Raw genomic sequence first — 20,190 nt, 5'->3', positions numbered from 1 at the left:
TGCAGTAAGAAGAGTTCTTCAAGATGTCTCCCCTTGTGGAGGCTCCATTTCAGGTGCATCCCTTGGGCGTCTGATCAGAGATTTTCGGTAGCAGTGCCTGTTTGACCATGCATACACCCTACACATCCTCGTCCCATGCACCAAGGTTATACAGAGCTGTGTGGGTGAACTGCCCTCAGTTCCTTAGCCATTGCAAAGTCCATTAGAGGAAACTCCTAAGCAGAAGGGAAGGAAAGCAGGTAGTGGAACACCCCTTTCTAAGAACTCCAGTTATTGTACAAAGTGAGTAACCTCTCCTTCTTTGAGTAGTGTCCTGTTGGGTGCTCCACTTCAGGTGATTACTGAATAGTACCCTCAGTTGTAGAGGGGGGAGCTTCAGAGAAGAGTCAAAAACTGAAGAGAAGAGTGCATTCCCAAAGGCAGCATCTGATCTAGAAAAATGGACCATGATATGATGTTTGGTAAAGCTATGTACTGAAGTTCAAGTTGCAGCCTTGCAAATCTCCACAATGGGAACATGCTTAAGCAATGCCACAGAAGTAGAAAAAGACCCCGTGAAATCAGATGACACCCAAGGAGGAGGCTGTATATCAGCAGATTCAAAGCAAGAAATAGCACATCCAGAAAGCCGTCAGGTGAGTCTCTGGATAGAGACTACAGACCCTTTGAACCGGTCAGCAACTGAAATAAACAGTCTGGGAGACTTTTTAAATGACTTGGTTCTGTCCAAAGGTAATGATCTTCTGATGTCCAAGGTGTGTAAGGCAGCGCCTCACAGGTTTGATGTGATTTCAGATAAAAAATCTGGATGATTTGGCAGATGTGAAATTCTGACGACACTTTGGGAGAAATTTAGATTGTGGACATAAAGCAAACTTGTCCTTGAAAAACTCCATAAAGGGTGGGTCTCCCATTAAAGCCCCCCTTTCCCTAACTCTCTGGCAAAAGTAATGGCCCCAAAAAGGCTGTTTTAATGAATAGGTTAAGAAGAGAATACATAGCCATCAGTTCAAAGGGAGGTCTTATTAGATCCCATGCAGGGATGAGTTCTTTAATCTGAGGAAAACAGTTTCCCAACTCCTTTGGTAAATATTACTGTCATGGGATGAGCAAATACTGAGAATTCCTTCTCCAAGAAATGGAAAGCCGTAACAGCCATCAAGTGAACTCTGATAGAACTCATAGATAATCCTGATTTTTTAAAAAAAAATTCCAATAGATAGTGCAGGACAGCAGAGAGAGAGAGAGGAAAGAGCAGATGAACGATGCTACTGGTCAGACCAATGGTGGAATCTCTTCCATTTCTGAAGGTAAGCGTTTCTTGTAGAATTTTTCCTACTGTTGTACAGCAGCTGCTGTACCTCTGCAGAACAGGAAGTCTCTATTTCTGTGAACCATCAAGGAACCAAGCCTTGAGGGAGAGAATTCCCAGGTTGGGATGGAGAGTCTGACCAGCATCTTGTGCGAGGGAATGAGGAATGGACAGAAGACTGAACACTGGACAAAGGGCAAGCTGAATTAGGTAAGGGTACCTGGCCTGTCTGGGCCACATTGGGACTATTAGTATGACTTTGGCCAAACTCCACTCTTGAGCAAAACTGTCTGCACTTCCTGTTGGTGGCAAAAAAGTCCACCTCTGGAAACCACTGGGTCAGAAAAAGATGAGTGAGAGTCCAGAAGTCTAAGCCCCACATGTAATCTTGGAAGAAGTGCCTGCTGAAAGCCTCAGCTGTGGTGCATTGTATGCTGAGAAGGTAAACTGTTGAAATGAGGACATGATTGTCCAGACAGCAGTTCCATAGCTTTATTGCTTTGGCACAAAGAGAAGGGGATCTCACCACGCGCCTCTCCCCCTTGTTGGCTGATGTAAAACATGCCAGCTATGTTGTTTGTCATTACTGTGACAGATCTGCTTCTGATTAATGGCAGAAAGTGTCCTTTTTGTGATAGTACTAAAGCAAAACTCAAAATGACCCTCTTAGTTCAATTTATGGTATACTGGAAATAAAATCATGTTACCTAATGAAAATGGGGTAAAACAGAAACTAAAGAGCAGCAGTTGGAGCACTGTTTGCAGTACTAAGAATGATATAAAGGGAGTCTTGATGTAGGCTAATGGGAGATGCCCATTATTAGTATTTATTATTGATAGAGTACTACAGCTGTGCATGGTACTTTAAAGTATATAAAAAGACAACAACTTCCCTGCTTCTTGCAGCTGATCAAACTGCTCTCTTGTGGATCCTAGAGGCTGCCAATCTTCCAGGTGAGTAGAGTGACCATCCATTATCCCTACCCCTCCCAGTGTGGGTAGCGCAAACACCTTTCCAAACGACATAAGCTAAACTACAAAAAGGCACTCTTATATCGGAATAAGACTGTCTACACAGAGGTTATATCAATAGCAATATATCGATTTAAAAATCACACCTTATGTTATAGTGAAAAATCTTTTAGTGTAGACATGTCCTGTAATTGATTCTGCATGCTCCCTCTCTGTGCATGCTTAGATCCACTTCCTCCTCATCTTTGCTGGAACAAAATGAGCTACCAAATCAGACTTCTCTTCCCATATATGGGCAGGTTTCTTTACACTATTTCCCATAGGTGTAAATGACTATGCAAAGTAAAAAGTGCTGGAGAATCAGACTCTGGATATAATTTTTATTCTTATTTTTGGAGGTCTAAAGTAACAGGTTTTTGTTTTGAAGACATTAACATCCAAAAGCCACCATCCTCACAATCAAGAAAAGAAAATCAAGCACCAAACAGTGTGATTACTTATTGGACATAGCTCATGATTTTATCTAGCGCTTGAAACACACTATTCTTCATTTTTTGTACAGGGGAAGACTGAGAAAAAGGAAAATGAGGAAGATTTGTTTATAAGTAATTAAAAAATATAATCAAAGTTAAAAAGCTTTTGAAGCAATCATCTGTGTTGAGCATTAAGTGTGACATACCAGAGTGCAATCCAGACCAACAAGTAGCTGTGTCACCCCTGCCCTATAACCGCCCCACTACAATGCCTTGCTGCTGTAGTCTTCAGTCTGGACTGTTCACAAACAGCCTCCAGCATATAAATCACACCCAGCTATGTCTGTGTGTGCTGCAGCCAGCCAGCCACACCTTGGCTCTTACCAGCCACAGTTATACTGCAGGGTGGTCCCAACACACTCCCAGTCTTAGATTTTCCCCAGAAATGTATTTCTTGTACTGCCCAACCCTCGCCTGCACAGGACAAGATTATATAATATCCATTATTGCGTTAAAAGAAATAATATGCTCATAAACTTGCCATCACAAATGACGTTTCCCAGACACAGGGCTGGCTCTGGCTTTTTTGCCACCCCAAGCAAAAAAAAAAAAGGGGGTGCCACCGGAGCAGCAAAGCAGGGGAAAAAAAATGGCGTGGCGGGAGCGGCAAAGGGGGGGAACACGGTGCGGCTGGAGCGGCAAAGCGGGGAGGGAACAACACAAAAACAGCGCAGCTGGAGCAGGAAAGTGGGGGGTGGGGTGGGAGGAGAAACAACTGCATGGCCGGCAAAGCAGGGGAAAAATAAAACAAAAAACCCTACAGGGTGGCCGGAGCCAGGGGACTTCCTGTGCTGCAGAGTGCGTGCCCGGTCTAATGGGGGGAAAGGGGAGGGAGCGAGGGGAGAGAGAGAGAAGGGCAGCCGGAGCAGTGAACAAAAAAAAACAACAAAAAAACGGCCGTGCCGCCCTAGGTTTGGGCGGAATGCCGCCCTGTAGAATCTGCCACACCAAGCATGAGCTTGCTCAGCTGGTGCCTGGAGCCGGCCCTGCCCAGACACTTCACACACTGGATTAGATAAAAACAATAAGACAAGTTTATTAACTACAAAGACATAGATTTTGAGTGAGTCCAAGTAATGAGGCATAAAAGTCAGAAATGGTTACAAGAAATTAAGATAAAATGCTACTGGTGCCTAACTTAACAAATATCAGATTCAAATATAAAATAAGAGGTTTAAATATTTAAAAATTAAAAATAAACCAGGAGATTAAAAACTGAAAATATGAATAAAACCCACAAAATTTATATTATATATATTTAGGATGTTAAATCTGTCTTTTATTTCTATTTTGCTGGGAGTATTTTTCAGGACTTCTTAAAACATTTGAAGATGTATTGATATGGCTATTTTGTAAGTTTTTTTCACCATTTTATTTAATACACTTTAAACTGATAAATACAATTTATATATATTATACATGTACATAGACACAGATGAGTCCTAAAAACAACATATAAATGAAAAATCAAATGGGCGTGAGTTAAACAAATAAATGATAAATGTTAATCATAAATGGACTAAATAGGCTAGGTCAAGAAAGGAAAAATATTTAACAAATGAAAACAGGAATGAAAAAATATCATGTTGCAGATGCACCCTATATCCTCCATCTCTTTTTGGTCTGCATGGTGCCTATTCAAAATTGTTAGCTAGCTGTTTATTATAAACAAATAATTTATAATAATTTTCAAAAGACAATTATTCCTCAGTTTCCTTCCTTTCAGCCTCTGTTCCTAAAATGTATCCATATATACAATCTTGTACACAGTTCAATAAAAGAGATGTGACTGATGATAAAGGAAAAATGTAGAGCGACATCCTCAAGAAGTTCCTGCAGCTTGAAATGGAATTACCTATTTTTAAGATAATGAATATCTCTGCAGTTGGTAGAATCCTTCAATCTGAAGGAACTTTTTAAGGATGGACACTGGATTCGTGATTTTTGTCATGGGTCCACAAACCATTTGCTTTTTATTTCCCACCACCACCACAGCAGCCAAACCTGTTCATAAATCTATCAGAATTAGTAGCTTCCTCTGTGGAATATCTTCTACAATGTTGAATTAAAAGGCTGATGGACCAGTATGACTGCAAAGTTAAGCCAAAATCAGTAACAGGACACAAAGTATAGGAAACACTTGGCCTCAGCAGTAAGCTCAGTTGCTTCTCTAGCATCTCTGTGCAGCCTCTCAGTTTGATTCCTGACTCCTTCTCCCATGCATGAATGACTAAATTACAACTTGATATAGGGACCACGTTTGACAGTTTGCAAGCAGATTTATTCCCCATGGTTAAGATTCATCAGTCCAATTCCTCCTTGAAATACCTAATAATTCAAGTCTCTGACATCAGAACCATCTGACCCAATATAATCTTGTTGAGATCATAGCCCTGAACTATTAAATTGTAATTTATCACTAGTCAACACAGAGCATTGATTACTGCAACTTGTAGGAGAGTCTGAGGAAAGATGGAAAGTAATCGTAAAATAAGCAAATACGTTTTATCATTCCAACTTAAATATATTTGTTTAAACTGCGGAAGAACAAATATGCACAACGAGAAGGAAATTCCTACTGTTATTTCAGGAATGCTCTAAAACTATTACTTACGGTGTTAATGTGGACGTAGGCCAGTTTAGATAGGATATAAACCATTGCTCTCTAATTTGCTCTTTTTTTCAATGCTTTAAGTTAATTTAGTATTCTTGAAAGGTGCTTTATATCCCTGGGGACTGAAATCCTCTTTTTATTCACAGAATAATTACACCACTGGCAGTAGCATCATAAATTATTCACATTATCCTGACAATGTATTTATAAACCTGATCTGGAGGAACCAACTCTCAGTGTGAGAGGTGAAATTAGTTTTTATGCTTGATAATTAATAATACTTAGTTTTTTATATAGCTCTTTTATTTCTTTGTATTTGTTAAGTATTTAAGTAGAAAATTTGAAATTGACATTTCAAAAGGTCAGTGAAAAACATGAAATGAAAACCTCCAATCTGTTTTTTCTGCTTACTGAGCATGCACTCTGAAATGCTAGGAGAAAAGTATGTGTTTGTGCAACTTATTTCACTGAGGTAGGGCCTCGCTGGAGCCGGCTGGCTTGTTCTGGGAAAAAGCAGCAACCACTCTGGTATAGCCCTGGCTGTGACAGTGATGTGTGGCATTGAAAGTGCTACAATATCAACTTGGTTAGCTTGTCAAAGGCATCCTGGCACTGCTATAATGTATACACAACTTCCTTCAAACTGTAGGGTCCCAGCTGGCATCTTCTCTAGTAGTTTTAATAGAATGAATGAATGAATGGTGAGTTGGATGGAAAAGATGGATTCTGAACCCCAAACTCCTGGGCTGCAACATGTGGCAGGGGTGACCTGATGGATCTACTGGTACATAAAACCAATGCTTAGATAGTGAATACATGTTATATACTTCGGCATTTATTATAGCAGGCACTTGGTTATACAGTAGTTACGGTTGCAGAATAGTTTCATTAGAATCGTTTCCCTTCCTCCCTCACTAATAACTTTCATAAATATTCACCGTTTTGGTTGAAATTTTTCAGATTTGATCTGTTCTCAAAGAAATATTTTTTCCCCAGGAAGTCTATGCAAGATCCATTCAGACATTTTGAAGTACAGCAAGAACAAAAAGCAAACAATAGAAGAACACTTTCTCCATTTAAAAAAGTTTGCAACCACACTTTAAAAAAAAAAAAAGACTATAGCAATTATGGTTGAAATATGAAACTTGACATGTATACAGATTCTCCCTGAGAACTAGTTAAATGTCACTTCAATGTATTACCCTTTGTTATTAATAGGTACTATAGAATATACTGGATGTGCAAAGTGGACAAATTAATACAGTTATCTTTTAAAAAAACAGGCAGTACTAGAAGTTGAGTGTGTGATCTCAATACCTTGATGTGGTATTATTAACACTAGCTTTTTTCCAATGTAATTACATTTAAGGGGAAGAGAAGTTTCTGTTTATTTGATTACATGACAATAAAGGAACACTCTCAACTTGAAATCAGTTTTTTAAAAAGTTAAAAGCCATACCAGGCACTACTCTTAAGTTGCCCTGCCAATTTTTAAAATAATTCTTTAAAAAAAAAAAAAGTTTCTCTCTCTCAGTTGTTGCTGTGTGAAAGACCAACACAATAACACAGGAAGCCAACTGAATGAAACTGAAAACAAAATACTGTCAAACGCAGAAAGAAAAACATTAAAATAATAGATATTTTTCTTTAACCTCTTTGTAATTTTAATTGTAACAGTCACAAAGGCAAAAAAAAGTCAGAAATTTGATTTAAGTTAATGCTATTACTTTAAAATTTTTGTTGACCAGTATTTATCTATAAACTTAATGTGCAAAAGCCTTTAAAATACCTTCTCTCCATGCTCTTGGCAATTGTGTTTACCCACATTGCCAACAGATGCCAAGCTACAAGGTTGCTTTCTGAACATTACTGCTAATAAGATGACATGATTATAACTATGTATATTACCAGTATACATAGCAGACACTGACAATTTAAGTGTATTCTGCTTTTATACGTCTACATTTGGTAACACACCAGTAAGACAGATGAATCAAGAGTCAAAGCCCATTATTCACCACCTGTACAAACCATGAGGTAACTGCATCAACGTCATGCAAATCAAGACTTGATCCTGCACACTGGTGTCTTAAAAAATGCCAGCTTAAACAATAACCCCCTGTATTAAGATAAATTTAATACTTCAAGTTCTCTATACATATAAGTCCTCTTCCCCCATTTATTCCTATCATAAAAAAGTATCATATTAACTTTTTCCAATACTTAAAACTCATCTGTTAAATCTCCCCTTTAAAAGCATTTTAAGTATACTTTAAATATAACAGGTTTCAGAGTAGCAGCCGTGTTAGTCTGTAACCGCAAAAAGAACAGGAGTACTTGTGGCACCTTAGAGACTAACACATTTATTTCAGCATAGATTGGCTCTAAGGGCTGGGTCAGTCAGGCTGGGGCGCGAAGCGGGGCTGGGTGCGAGCCGCGGCTGGGCGAGGCGCCACCCCTCTATGCTGAAATAAATGTGTTAGTCTCTAAGGTGCCACAAATACTCCTGTTCTTTTTAAATATAACGATACTGTAATTTTTCAACACTTGAGTAAAGTTTCATTAATACTACTGATTTGAATGCATTGCTGAGAAGAGCAGGTTTTAGCTCTGTACATCACTTTTAACAACCAGATAGCTGATGATGCTTTTTGATGCGATTCCCAGTGATTCTAGTAATCAGAGTCAGGTAGATTTAGGAGACTTTCAGATCAGTCATCAACAGGATGAAGATTACATTACTCCAGGAGCAATTCTACACCAAAAATTAAAAATTCTGCGCACAATATTTTAAAATTCTGAAAATTGTGCATATTTTATTTGTCAAAATAACAATGTAATCAAGTCAGTTTCAATTATTTTGGTAATTTATTTCAAAATACCTGTCTGCAACTATATCTGTAACAATACAGACAACAAAAAAGAGCCAGGAAATGTTTTTTGACAAACAAATTCCTTACTAGGCTTATTAATACAGAACTCTGAGTAATAATTAATTTAAACTACAATACAGAACTGTACTTCCCGGACCCCTCGGAAGCAGTGCAAATGCTTGGGGGAGTCAGGAGTAATGAAGGAACAGAGGGACAGGAAAGTAATTGCTGGGAGGAGTCTGGGTGTGAATTTGGAGGGTTGCTGGGTGTGGGTGGGAGAAGTATGGAACAGGGGTTTTTTTTGGGCGGGGAGGGACCGTTAGGGAACCTTCCACCATACAGGTTTCAGAGTAGCAGCCGTGTTAGTCTGTATCCGCAAAAAAAACCAGGAGTACTTGTGGCACCTTAAAGACTAAATTTGTTAGTCTTTAAGGTGCCACAAGTACTCCTGGTTTTTTTTTCCACCATACAGATCCTGTCGACCCCTGACCTCTTTCATTCAGTCAGGCACATCTGCCCCGACCCCATGTGTCCCTGCACCCAAGGGTGCCAGAGACTTCCCAAACATGAGGGGACTGGGGCCCCCTGCCCTCCTGAGGCTCTGCCCTTGCCCCTCCTCTCCCCCCGGACACCCCTCCTCAGCTAAGCCGGAAGCCGGAGCAGGGCTGGGAGCCTGCTCCTCCCACCTGGGGTGGCCAAAAGCAGACCCCACACCCAGGGCAGATGGAGGGACCAAGGCTCCCCACAGCTGCTCACTCAGCTCGGGCCAGGGATGGGGTGGCCTTGGCTAAGAGCCACGCGGGCAGCTGTGGGGAGACGTGGCAGACCCTCCAAGCAGCCCCTGGGCTGTGTCCTCACCTCCCCGCCCAGAGCAGGTGGAGGGTACGCAGCTCCTCACAGTGCATGCAGCACGGCTCTTTCTGTGGCTGCCCTGAGGTGCCCTCTTCTCCCTCAGAGCTGGGTTGGGGAGAGCAGTGTGGGCAGCTGTGGGCAGCTGCCGTGGAGTCGCGGACCCTCCACTTGCCCTGAGCCAGGCGGGAACATGGGGTGGGGGCTGCTCTCAGCCCCTCTGCACCACGGGCAGGTGGTGGATCTCTGTGCGGGGCTCCCACATCTACCCGGGCTCCATGCTGGCCTAGCCAGGGAGTGGGGCCTCAGGGGGAAGAGGGCAGGCCCTGCTCCAGCAAAAAGTGGGAGGACCCTCCCCCTGCAAGTTCTGGTGCCCCTGCCTGCACCTTCCATCCCTATGTGTCCTTGCACCCCCACTCAGCCACCCTCCCTCCCTCCATCTCCATGTATTCCATCACCCCCTCTCCAAACCCCATGTGTCCCTGTACCTCCCTCCCTGTCCCCATCTGTGCCTGCACCCCCACTCCCATTCAGCCTCCGCTTCAGTCTGTGCCTCCCCCCACTAGCCCTTCTGAGCAATGGCGTAGCCAGGTTCTAAGAGCAGGGGGAGCGAACACATAAAAAAAGGTGCCACCCGCTGCAAAGCAAAAAAAAAATAAAATCAAGTCTTGCCGCTGAAGACTGAAGAACCCGCTGCGCTGAATTACCCAGTGCCGAATTGCCGCCGAAGACCCAGAGCGACTGAAGCACCCGCCGCCGAATTGCCGTTGAAGACCCGGAGCTGCCTGTGGGAAACCCGCACTGGATTAGTCCTCAGCCAAGTGCAGCCGGAGCCGCAAGGTAGCAGGCGCCCCCCAGCAGGCACAGGGAGGAGTGTCACCCAACTGCCACAAAGCGAGGGCGGGGGGAGCAGGAGAAGCACCGGCTGCAGGAGCCGCCGCTGCAAGATGCACACAGCGGAGCCTAAAGTTGAGTGCCGCCGAAGACCTGGATGTGCTGGGAAGTGCCGGGTGAGTGCTCAGGGGAGTGGCCACTTTCCCTACTCCTCCTCAGCTATGCTACTGCTTCTGAAACCCAGTTTGTGACCCTATAGCAGCCCCAGGTGTGCCATGCTGTCCATTCCCCCATATATGCCTCCTGACCTGGCCCCATGGCAGGGTGCTGTGAGAAAAGCAGCCTCTTTCTCTTCCCTATCCCCAGCTGGGGCTGCTCCCATCTGGGAGCAGCTGCTCTCTGTTCTGGCACCACATTGACCCCTGGTGGATAAAAGGAGAAACTGCAGCACCATTCTGACAATGTATTTTCTGTGGAGAAAAAAAATTCTGTGCAACACATGAATTCTGTGCATGTGCAGTGGTGCAGAATTCCCCCAGTAGTATTACATTCAGCAGGACTAACACAGCTTTTGATAACCTGAAGCAGCAAAACTCAATGTTCATAAACAACCAACCCCATAAACTGACCAATGGCAGGATGAATCCCACTTCTAGCTCATTTCTTTGCTCTGGTTATGTGAACAGCCCTAGTATGAAAAATAAATTCATTTTGAAATAGCCCTTCTATATACAAACTAACTTTTTTCTTTAAAGTCCTGTTCTCACCATACCCGGCTAGGTGCCTCAGTGTGCATTGTGCTGGATGATGTCAAAACCACCATGCAATTTTCCTGGGTCATGGAGTCAACTCCATGTATAGTAGGTCTGATAAGTGGCTTTTTAATATTATATTGCGCTTTTCCCCCTAAATTTATTTTTTAAATATTTTATATGGTGTTGAATATGAAATAAATTAAAAGCTGTGCAATATAATAAAGAAAAATGCCACTTACCTAACCTCTCATAACGTAGTCTACAGAGTTCAGAGAGGTCTGTCTCTCACCAGCATGCTACATGCTGGGGTGTCGGAGTAGACCAATGAACCAGTCATATGACAATGAAGAATGTCATGTAACCTAAAAGAAAAAAATATATATAAAGGTCTTTAAAAAAAAAAAAGTAAGAATAAGCTGGCGGATTCTTGGGGGTTGTTATAATAATTCAATTATAAATTAAAAAATGAATGATAAGTTATAAATTAATACAGCTGGGCATTCATCACACATACATTACTGAAGATTTTATTTTAGCAATGTCATTTGTGGTTCACTTTGAATAATTCTACTATTATTAGTTCAGTGTTTTATTTTTCCTTTTAGTGAAGCAGAAAAAAGGTTTATTCTCTAAATCAACACAATTCCTGCAAGCTTAAGTGAGCTCCATTCACGAAGAGATGTGGCTATAAGTTTCCCAGTGATCAAAAGAGCAAAACCAAGCAGTCTGATGATTGCAATACATTCATTTTTAATCTATCTACATCTCATCTAAGGGGAAGATTCTATCAAAATAAGGTGTCAAAAACAATTAAGCTGGGCTACCAAAAAAATTTGATTGTAAATCTAAGTGTGTTCTGACCTGAAAGATTCTTTGTAGTGACCCCTTAACTCCTGGGGGAATTGTGTGCATCTGCAGATATGCATAATTCATCTGCCCCCCATAATTTTGTTTTTTTTCCCCCAGCATAAAATACATTCCATCCAAGAAGTACTGCAGTTCTGCTTTTTGCCCACCAGTCTGCTGTGGCGCCAGAACAGCCACAGCGGCCTCTGATGGGCAAAAGGCAGAACTGCAGAACTTCGTGACCAATGTATTTTGTGTGTGTGGGAAAAAAATTCTATGCATGCCCAGTGCTGCAAAATTCCCCCAGGAGTAGAAATTCATCCCAGCACCCTGCCCATGGAGACAAGTTAGGAGAGAGTGGGGAACACAGAGCTGCTAGGGGGTCACAGACTGGAGTTCAGAATGGGTAGTAGGGGGACAGACTGGGGCTTGGACTCAGGAGCTAGTGGGGTGACAACACGGTGTCTGGGGAGGAGGGGGGCTGCAGAGACCCATGTGGGGGATGGGGACAGAGGTAGATGTGTCTAATTGAATGGGAGAGGCTTGGGGTTAGCCAGGGTCTGCATGGGGGAGGCTTCCCAACTCCCCAACAATGCATCCCCCCCCCCCAAAAAAACAAAAACAAAACCAAAAACTCCCACCCACACCCACTAGGTTCACTCCCAGGCTCCTTCCCTCTCTCTTAGCTCCTCTGTTACCCCTGACCCCCCAAAGCTTTGCACTGCTTCTGACAGGTGCAGGAAATACAGCTCTGTATTGTAATTTAAAAGAATTACTCAAAGTTCTGTATTGATATGCCTAGTCAGGAATCTATTTGTAAAAAAAATAAAATACAAAAATGACCAGAATCTGTTTTTCCGTCTGTATTGTTACAGACATACTTGCTGACAGAAATTTTGAAATAAATTACCAAAATAACTGAAATTGGAATGTTTATATTGTGTTATTTTGACAAATAAAATATGCAGAATTTTGCAAAATTTTCAAATAGTGTGGGCAGAATTTTTAATTTTTTTGGTGCATAATTCCCCAAGGAGTACCCCTTTGACACTATTTATGTGTTCAAAGATGCCACAGTAAGAATTAAAATTTCATTTAGATAGTGTCCCAGCCTCAAAGGCTTGTGGGTGTCTAATACAATACTAATAAAAGACAACAGCAGAATGAACTCTTAAAAAAAAAAAAGTTTAGTCTACAAGACATTTCTTTAAAACAAAAACAACCAACCTTCCCTCCCAAACCCACAAAAACATAGTAGTTACATAATACATCTTCACAAACATGTATTAAGCCTTAATGCACCCTGTGAAATAAGTACGAAAAGTGTTATCCCCATTTTACAAAGACAGCAACCGAGACAGAGTACAAATAACTTGTTCAACATCACAGAAGTCTGGCAAAGCTGAGATGAAAACTTGGGTGGTCGGACTTCCAGTCCTTCTTTTGACTAAATCACCTGGCATAAATAAGTGAATCTAATATAATCATTTCAAGTAGCAAGAGCTTTCACTGAGAGGAGGGAGAGGAATTAAGTGGCAGGGAAATTGCATCAGCTTGATATCCATAACACTAGCTTAATTTTATCAAAGCTATTTAAGTGGTTTTCATTTGTTAGCAATGGCAATTGTGTTCTGTGCATCTATTATTTTATGTTGGGATTTAGCATAGATTTCTTCAGGAATATGACCACTGGGTGTACACAGATTCCAGAATTCCTAATAAAAAGACAGAAGACTGTGCCATGGGCTACCTCAGCCTCTCGGGGAGAGGGGGTGAGGGTGGGAGAGGAATGAAACAAAATCAAGAGGCATGCTAAATGGAAAAATAATTACCAAAAATAAACACAGAACTACTTTACCAATTTCTTCACTGCAGCAGGAAGGTCCTTGAAAGAAATACATTCAGATGAGGAAGGACCACAAGCAAATGATGAACTCGATTTTACAAACTGCCAAAGCCTTTGCGAATACTCAGGAAGAGGTGCAGTAAATTTAAAGCACACAGGTATTATTGCTCACCAATTCTTTCCCTTTGTATACATACATATGACTATCCAATAAGGTGCATTATATTGGCCAGATTTATTGTCCAAAAATACTACTGTAGAAAACGTGTCTCTGTTTAGTTAATATGGACTCCAGATTAAATAAAACCAACCAGGAAGTCATTATCCACTGTAATTTTTCAAGATCTGGTTTTAGAAAATGATGACTGAAAACAGAGAAAATGTCCAGGTAGGTTTCTTTAAAGTGACTTAGAATTCATGTGATATTCATGCTTTCCGTTTATATCACTGCATATTTATGCTTTCTTTGGTTCACTTATTGGTGGCCCATAGTAGAAGGGAGGCAAAGTAGCCTGTGTGGCTACACACTATGGAAAGATAGAATGCAAACAATAATTGACACTGCTGGATTTCTTTTCCTGGAACTTTCTTTTACATATGAATTTCACTGCTAATTAATCCACTGATTCATCCCCAACTGTATGCAGTCACAATCCAAATAAATCTTCCCTCCCCATCCCCCGGAGTTACTATGTGCTAATATAACCACAAACATGGATGAGTAAAAAAACAACCACCAGAAACCAAAAACCTGAATTCAACTCAAAGTACTAAAAGTAGACTATAATTTCTACAAGATGTGTGTTTCTAAAAAATGATCACAAACTTCAGTTTGCAACAGTATTCTGTAGTGTTTTTATTATGAGTATGTGTTTTCTATAGCATGGGTTTTGGAAACAGCATCTCACCATGATTATAATCATAGGTTCCTGAACATGATAACAGAACATAGGAATATTGATGTCAAATGAGTCATCATGTCAGACTCCTCTTCTAAGGGTCTGAATCTCCCCAAGTATGTTGCTGCCCTGTTAGGTCCACAAACAATATAAATGTGGCCTGGAGACATAAGCTGGGAAAAACTGCCAATGGATTGAGGCATATGTGGCTTTATCAGGTCTTATAGCCATTTGTTTCTTAGAGCAGGGGTTCTCAAACTGGGGGTCTGGACCCCTCAGGGGGTCACGAGGTTATTACATGGGGGGGGGTTGCGAGCTGTTCGCCTCCACCCTAAACTCCACTTTGCCTCCAGCATTTATAATGGTGTTAAATATATACAAAAGAGTTCTTAATGTATAAGAGGAGGTCGCACTCAGAGGCTTCCTATGTGAAAGGGGTCACCAGTTCAAAAGTCTGAAAACCTCTGTCTTAGAACATTATATCTGAACCTGAGTTCTTGGGTCTGTTTTCTAAGACTTCACTTAAAGAATAAGAAGATTGTGCTTTCCTAAAGAGAAGAAAGAGGAGCAGACTCTTCAACAACTGTGTCAACTAATAGTGCTACCATTTTCCACTCTTGGATACTGCGTCTTTTCAGGCTTGAGCTAAAATGATTAGAGGATGGAAAATTTTGGAGGAAAAAAGGCTGACCATACACAAGGGGCTCTTGGTGAATTTATACACAGCACAGAGTGAAGAAAGAAGAAAACAACATCGAGTCGGAGAGAAATATGTTCAATGATTTAGGCATGTGGATAGGGCAGAAAAAGTTGCTCCTTTAGGCAGCAATTCTTGAACATGCAGACTTTTCTGAGTTTGAGTAGGAGCAGAGGGCTGCATTAAAGGAGATGGAATTTTCACAATTTCATTGCAGTCCACCTTTAAATTGATCAAAGGGTGAATTATGATCCCATGAAAGACCAACACAAAATTCCAGTGGACTTCTACAGGACTTCGATTTGGCCCTCCTTTCACCAGTCCAATGATCTATTTTATTTTACTATTTGTGATAACTGCACTTGATTCTTTTAACAGGATTGTTCCCATAACAGAGATAATTTAAATGCGCTCCAATTATATATAGCAATTTTCCTAATTTTGATTTATACTGACTGCCCTGTTCATCAATAAGCAACTTTCAAGCAGTACACTGCCTGTACTGTATTCATTTTTAATCTGAAGATACAATATTTTTAAAGGAAGATTCAATTTACCAAAATCAAGAGGTCAAAACCACAGTTCATCCAAATTTTTAATTGGAACTCTACCAAATATTTAATATTATTTACTTAAAAAGCATTTTTACCTCAAGGTCTCATTGGAGTGAGTTCTCTGAATTGTTTTAAATTATCAGGAATGCTACCGAAATTAACAATTAATTAATATGTATAATAGCACTGGAGGTCCAAAGGTCTCTGAGGCCTGGTCTACACTACGATTTTAAGTCGAATTTAGCAGCGTTACCTCGATTTAAGCCTGGACCCGTCCACATGACAAAGCCCTTTTTTTTGACTTAAAGGGCTCTTTAAATTGATTTCTTTACTCCACCTCCGACAAGGGGATTAGCGCTGAAATCGGCCTTGCTGGGTCGAATTTGGGGTGGTGTGGACGCAATTCGAGGTATTGGCCTCCGGGAGCTATCCCAGAGTGCTCCATTGTGACCGCTCTGGACAGTGCTCTCAACTCAGATGCACTGGCCAGATAGACAGGAAAAGGTCCACGAACTTTTGAATCTCATTTCCTGTTTGGCCAGCATGGCAAGGTGCAGGTGAGTGCAGATCTCATCAGCAGAGGTGACCATGATGGAGTCTCAGGATCGCAAAAGAGCTCCAGCATGGACCAAACAAGAGGTACGGGATCTGCTCGCCATATGGGGAGACGAATCCGTGCTAGCTGAACTCCGTTCCAATAAACGAAATGCCAAAACATTAGAAAAAGTCTCAAAGGGCATGAAGGACAGAGGCCATAACAGGGATGCAAAGCAGTGCTGTGTGAAAATTAAGGAGCTAAGGCAAGCCTACCAAAAAAACACCCAAGGGGTGCAGCCACCACTACCCCAACCCTGTGCTTTGACTCCGTCAATGGAGAATCACGCAACACGGAAGCGGGTTTTGGGGACGAGGAAGATGAAGAAGAAGAGACTGAAGATAGCTCACAGCAAGGAAGCAGAGAAACCGGTTTCCCCAACAGCCAAGATATGTTTCTCACCCTAGACCTGGAGCTAGTAACCCCCGGACCCACCCAAGGCGGGCTCCCGCACCCTGAAGGCAGAGAAGGTACCTCTGGTGAGTGTACCTTTGTAAATATTACACATGGTTTAAAAGCAAGTGTGTTTAATGATTAATTTGCCCTGGCATTCGCGGCCAGTACAGCTACTGGAAAAGTCTGTTACCTGTATGGGGATGGAGCGGAAATCCTCTAGAGTCTAGGGACATCTCCATAAAGCTCTCCTGGATGTACCCCAAAGCCTTTGCAAAAGGTTTCTGGGGAGGGCAGCCTTATTCCGTCCGCCATGGTAGGACACTTTACAATGCCAGGCCAGTAGCATGTAGTTGGGAATCATTGCATAACAAAGCATGGCAGTGTATGGTCCCGGTGTTTGCTGGCATTCAAACAACATCTGTTCTTTATCTCGCTGTGTTATCCTCAGGAGAGTGATATCATTCATGGTCACCTGGTTGAAATAGGGTGCTTTTATTAAGGAGACATTCAGAGGTGCCCGTTCCTGCTCAGCCGTTTGGCTGTGGCTGAACAGACATGTTCCCCACTGTTAGCCACGTGGTGGGGGGAGGGGTGAAGTGTGAGTGACTTCTCACACCAAACCGGCAGGCCCTCAAAAGAAGAGGCAAAATACGACCTTGTAACGAAAGCACATGTGCTGTGTAATGTGAACAGCAAGGTTTAACGTGAAAGAGTGTACCCACAGTACTCTAAAATGTGTCTTTTTAACTACCACTCTCCCTTTTCCTCCACCAGCTGCAAATGTTTCTCCTTCACAGAGGCTAGCAAAGATTAGAAGGCGAAAAAAACGCACTCAAGATGAAATATTCTCTGAGCTCCTGCTGTCCTCCCACACTGACAGAGCACAGCAGAATGCATGGAGGCAGAAAATGTCAGAGTGCAGAAAAGCACAATATGAACACAAGGAGAGGTGGTGGGCTGAAGATGATAGGTGGCGTCAGCTTGCTGATAGAAGGGAAAAGTCGATGCTCAGGCTGCTGGAAGATCAAACTCATATGCTCCAGCGTATGGTTAAGCTGCAGGAAAGGCAGCAGGAACACAGACCGCTGCTACAACCCCTGTGTAGCCAACAGCGCTCCTCCCCAAGTTCCATAGCCTTCTCACCCAGACACCCAAGAATGCGGTGGGGGGGGGGAGCCTCTGGCCACCCAGCCACTCCACCCCAGAGGATTGCCCAAGCAACAGAAGGCTGGCCTTCAATAAATGTTAAAGTTTTAAGGTTTTAAAGTGCAGTGTGGCCTTGTCCTTCCCTCCTCCCCCACCCCACTCAGTGCTCCCCTCCTCACCTACCCCTCCTGGGCTACCTTGGCCGTTATCCCCCTATGTGTGTGAAGAATTAATAAGGAATGCATGAATGTGAAGCAACAATGACTTTATTGCCTCTGCAAGCGGTGATTGAAGGGGGGAGGGAAGGGTGGTTAGTTTACAGGGAAGTAGAGTGAATCAAGGGCGGGGGGGGTGTTCATCAAGGAGAAACAAACAGAACTTTCACATCGTAGCCTGGCCAGTCATGAAACTGGTTTTCTAAGCTTCTTTGATGCGCACCGTGCCCTCCTGTACTCTTCTAACCGCCCTCGTGTCTGGCTGCATGTAATCAGCGGCCAGGCTATTTGCCTCAACCTCCCACCCCGCCATAAACGTCTCCCCCTTACTTTCACAGATATCGTGGAGTGCACAGCAAGCAGTAATAACAATGGGAATATTGGTTTGCTGAGGTCTATCCAAGTCAGTAAACTGCACCAGCGCGCTTTTAAACGTCCAAATGCACATTCTACCACCATTCTGCACTTGCTCGGCCTATAGTTGAATAGCTCCTGACTACAGTCCAGGCTGCCTGTGTATGGCTTCATGAACCATGGCATTAACATCTCCAACTGTTATTTTCTGATCTGGGAAGAAAGTCCCTTCCTGCAGCTTTTGAAACAGACCAGAGTTCCTGAAGACGCGAGCATCATGTACCTTTCCCAGCCATCCCACGCTGATGTTGGTGAAACACCCCTTGTGATCCACCAGTGCTTGCAGCACCATTGAAAAGTACCCCTTTCAGTTTATGTACTCGCTGGCCTGGTGCTCCGGTGCCAAGACAGGGATATGGTTTCCGTCTATCGCCCCACCACGGTTAGGGAATCCCATTGTAGCAAAGCCATCCACTATGACCTGCACATTTCCCAGAGTCACAACCTTTCGTAGCAGCAGCTTAGTGATTGCTCTGGCTACTTGCATCACAGCAGCCCCCACAGTAGACTTGCCCACTCCAAATTGATTCCTGACTGACCGGTAGCTGTCTGGCGTTGCAGCTTCCACAGGGCTATCGCCACTCGCTTCTCAACTGTGAGGGCTGCTCTCATCTTGGTATTCTGGTGCTTCAGGGCAGGGGAAAGCAAGTCACAAAGTTCCATGAAAGTACCCTTACGCATGTGAAAGTTTCGCAGACACTGGGAATCCTCCCAGACCTGCAACACTATGTGGTCCCACCAGTCTGTGCTTGTTTCCCGGGCCCAGAATCGGCGTTCCACAGCATGAACCTGTCCCATTAACACCATGACGTGCAAACTGCCAGGGCCCGTACTTTGTGAGAAGTCTGTGTCCATGTCTATGTCCTCATCACTCTTGTCACTGCGCTGCCGTCGCCTCCTTGTCTGGTTTTGCTTTGGCAGGTTCTGCATATACTCCAGTATAATGCGCGTGGTGTTTACAGTGCTCATAATTGCCACAGTGATCTGAGCAGGCTCCATGATCCCAGTGCTATGGGGTCTGCGCTTTAAAAAGGCATGAAACGATTGTCTGCTCTGACGGAGGGAGAGGCGACTGACGACATGGCTTACAGGGAATTAAACTCAACAAAAGGGGTGGCTTTGCATCAAGGAGAAACACAAACAACTGTCACACAGAATGGCCCCCTCAAGAATTGAACTCAAAACCCTGGGTTTAGCAGGCCGTTGATTACACAGAGGGAGGAAGCAAATGAATACAAAATAAATCGGGTCTATTTCTTGTTTTGATCCACTCCATCTATTTTTTACATCTTAGGCTGGCAGCAGACGGTGCAGTTCGAATGCTAGCCATCATCATCTCCTGGGTGCTCGGTAAAAGATGCTGCATTATCACTGCTAGCCATCGTCATCTCCTGCGTGCTCAGCAGAAGATGGCAATGACCTGGCTGAGTCACTCCCATGTCTGCCCAGGCGCCCCTGACTGACCTCACTGAGGTCAGTTAAAAGAGCACCCAGGAGTGCAATGATGATAGCTACCAGTCGAAACACACCGTCTGCTGCCAAAAGGCAATGAGCTGCTGCTGTGTAGCAATGCAGTCCTACGTCTGCCAGCACCCAGGAGACTTAAGGTGACGGTCAGCTGTGTGGGCTCCATGCTTGCCATGGTATGGCGTCTGCACAGGTAACCCAGGAAAAAAGGTGCGAAACGATTACCTGCTGTTGCTTTCATGGGGGGAGAGAGGAAAAGGGGGCCTGATAACATGTACCCAGAATCACCAGCGACACTGTTTTTGCCCCATCAGGCATTGGGATCTCAACCCAGAATTCCAACGGGCAGCAGAGACTGCAGGAACTGTGGGAT

General features: G+C 43.2%; 1 protein-coding gene and 1 long non-coding RNA gene across 5 annotated transcripts in view; one reads left to right on the top strand and one right to left on the bottom strand.

The window, feature by feature from the left end:
- The window catches only part of LYRM4 (LYR motif containing 4), a 151,800-nt gene that overhangs the window by 64,980 nt on the left and 66,630 nt on the right, over nucleotides 1-20,190 (bottom strand). The window contains exons 3-4 of one of the 4 annotated variants that reach the window (XR_006576696.1): nucleotides 10,982-11,104; nucleotides 9,861-9,938 (exon numbers count right to left, since the gene is read on the bottom strand). The exons of 1 other annotated variant lie outside the window; for it this stretch is intronic. Coding sequence is in view for 1 of the 3 variants with exons in the window: in XM_045003795.1 (XP_044859730.1) it covers nucleotides 9,861-9,938 (78 nt within the window). In the remaining 2 variants the exon portion in view is untranslated. The remainder of the gene's footprint in view (nucleotides 1-9,860; nucleotides 9,939-10,981; nucleotides 11,105-20,190) is intronic. 2 more of the 4 variants (XM_045003795.1, XR_006576695.1) reach the window with 2 other exon arrangements.
- On the top strand, nucleotides 1,014-13,590 carry LOC123363079. The gene is made up of 4 exons (XR_006576700.1): nucleotides 1,014-1,522; nucleotides 2,219-2,266; nucleotides 5,578-5,676; nucleotides 13,464-13,590. It is a non-coding gene; the product is annotated as an uncharacterized LOC123363079 (long non-coding RNA).

Source organism: Mauremys mutica, chromosome 2 (assembly GCF_020497125.1).
Source record: "Mauremys mutica isolate MM-2020 ecotype Southern chromosome 2, ASM2049712v1, whole genome shotgun sequence".
NCBI classification, from domain to species: Eukaryota; Metazoa; Chordata; order Testudines; family Geoemydidae; genus Mauremys; species Mauremys mutica.
The sequence above is the reverse complement of the archived record's forward strand: the minus strand, read 5'-3'. Positions and strand labels throughout refer to the sequence as shown.